Source organism: Atta colombica, unplaced genomic scaffold (genome assembly GCF_001594045.1).
Source record: "Atta colombica isolate Treedump-2 unplaced genomic scaffold, Acol1.0 scaffold9, whole genome shotgun sequence".
Taxonomy (NCBI): Eukaryota; Metazoa; Arthropoda; class Insecta; order Hymenoptera; family Formicidae; genus Atta; species Atta colombica.
The window spans coordinates 5413087-5414251 of NW_017259583.1; the positions used below are offsets into that span (position 1 = coordinate 5413087).

The window sequence follows — 1165 nt, forward strand, 5'->3', positions numbered from 1 at the left end:
GTATTTTTTCGCTTCTGACGTCAATCTGGTACAGTAGTAGTGAGTGCCTTAACAGATATCTTACTATTCTAAACCGCAATGATATTATCATTTTAATGCGTACAGTTACATTTTTAAAAGCTTACGACCAAGATAAATCTATAAATAATCACATTAAAAATGTATAAAATCCGAGATTCAGATTTATAGTATTTCTCGATGAGGCTGTGTCCTTTGATTGCCAATCCGATTAATTAAATTTTTTTCTCAAACAGTAAGATAAATCCATATTGGGTGTCGATGTCGATGAAATGGTCTCCTCTTAAATTGCACGCGATGAATAGGTGCGACGGTTGAGCGAACGTGGTGGAGAAGGTTCCGGTCCATCAGCGAGGGAGGCTGCTTTCCTGGCGACGCTTTCACAGACGCCGGCACCGACGGCTGGCGGCCGGCGGCATTCTGTCGTCACGATCTCCAGGGTGCCGACTACTCTCTTCGGGCGCAATCGTCGCGAATCCATCGCTGCTTTTCCTATGGGAGGCGCCACCAGGATATTACAGAGCCGGCGAGATTCGTCCACCGGGATGACCGGCCCGCCCAGCAACAGTGGAAGCACTCACAATCTGCAGCTCGATATTATGGACGATATTGCCGAGATAAAGGCCAGGAAGGTAAATTGTAACTCTGGATTAGCGATATTGTTAGAAGTAATCGTAGTAATAGGGTATACAGCTTAAAGTTATATATTTACGTGAATAATATAAATGAGGCAGGACGAATAACAAACCATAATGATGAGATTATTCAAGTCTTATTTTTTTGCTAGTTTACATACAGAATTAAGAGATAAGACCGAGTTTTATCATAATCATTTGTAATCTCATGACAACCACTTAGGCTTATTAAGGTTGACCGTTATTGATTTTTATTATGTCTATACTTGTTTGCTCGAAATTAAAGATGTAAGAGCCGCGCGGCTTCTAGTAACAGTCCAATTGCAATTCTATGACATTCTCAGCAATGTAAATTTGAAATTCAAGAGATCATATATTTTACAAATATATTAATAAAATTGCCTGTAGGAGTTCAATTGCAATTTTAAGACATTCTCAGCAACGTACATAAATTTAAGAGAGATCTTATATTTTATAAAGATATTAATAAAATTGATTCTTTAAGAATATAT

At 38.5% G+C, this 1165-nt stretch overlaps 1 protein-coding gene across 2 annotated transcripts in view; it reads left to right on the forward strand.

The window, feature by feature from the left end:
* The window catches only part of LOC108693445, a 26488-nt gene that overhangs the window by 21403 nt on the left and 3920 nt on the right, over positions 1–1165 (forward strand). For both annotated transcript variants that reach the window (XM_018202390.1, XM_018202389.1), the window contains one exon: positions 324–650. In XM_018202390.1, coding sequence (XP_018057879.1) covers positions 324–650 — 327 coding nt within the window. The remainder of the gene's footprint in view (positions 1–323; positions 651–1165) is intronic.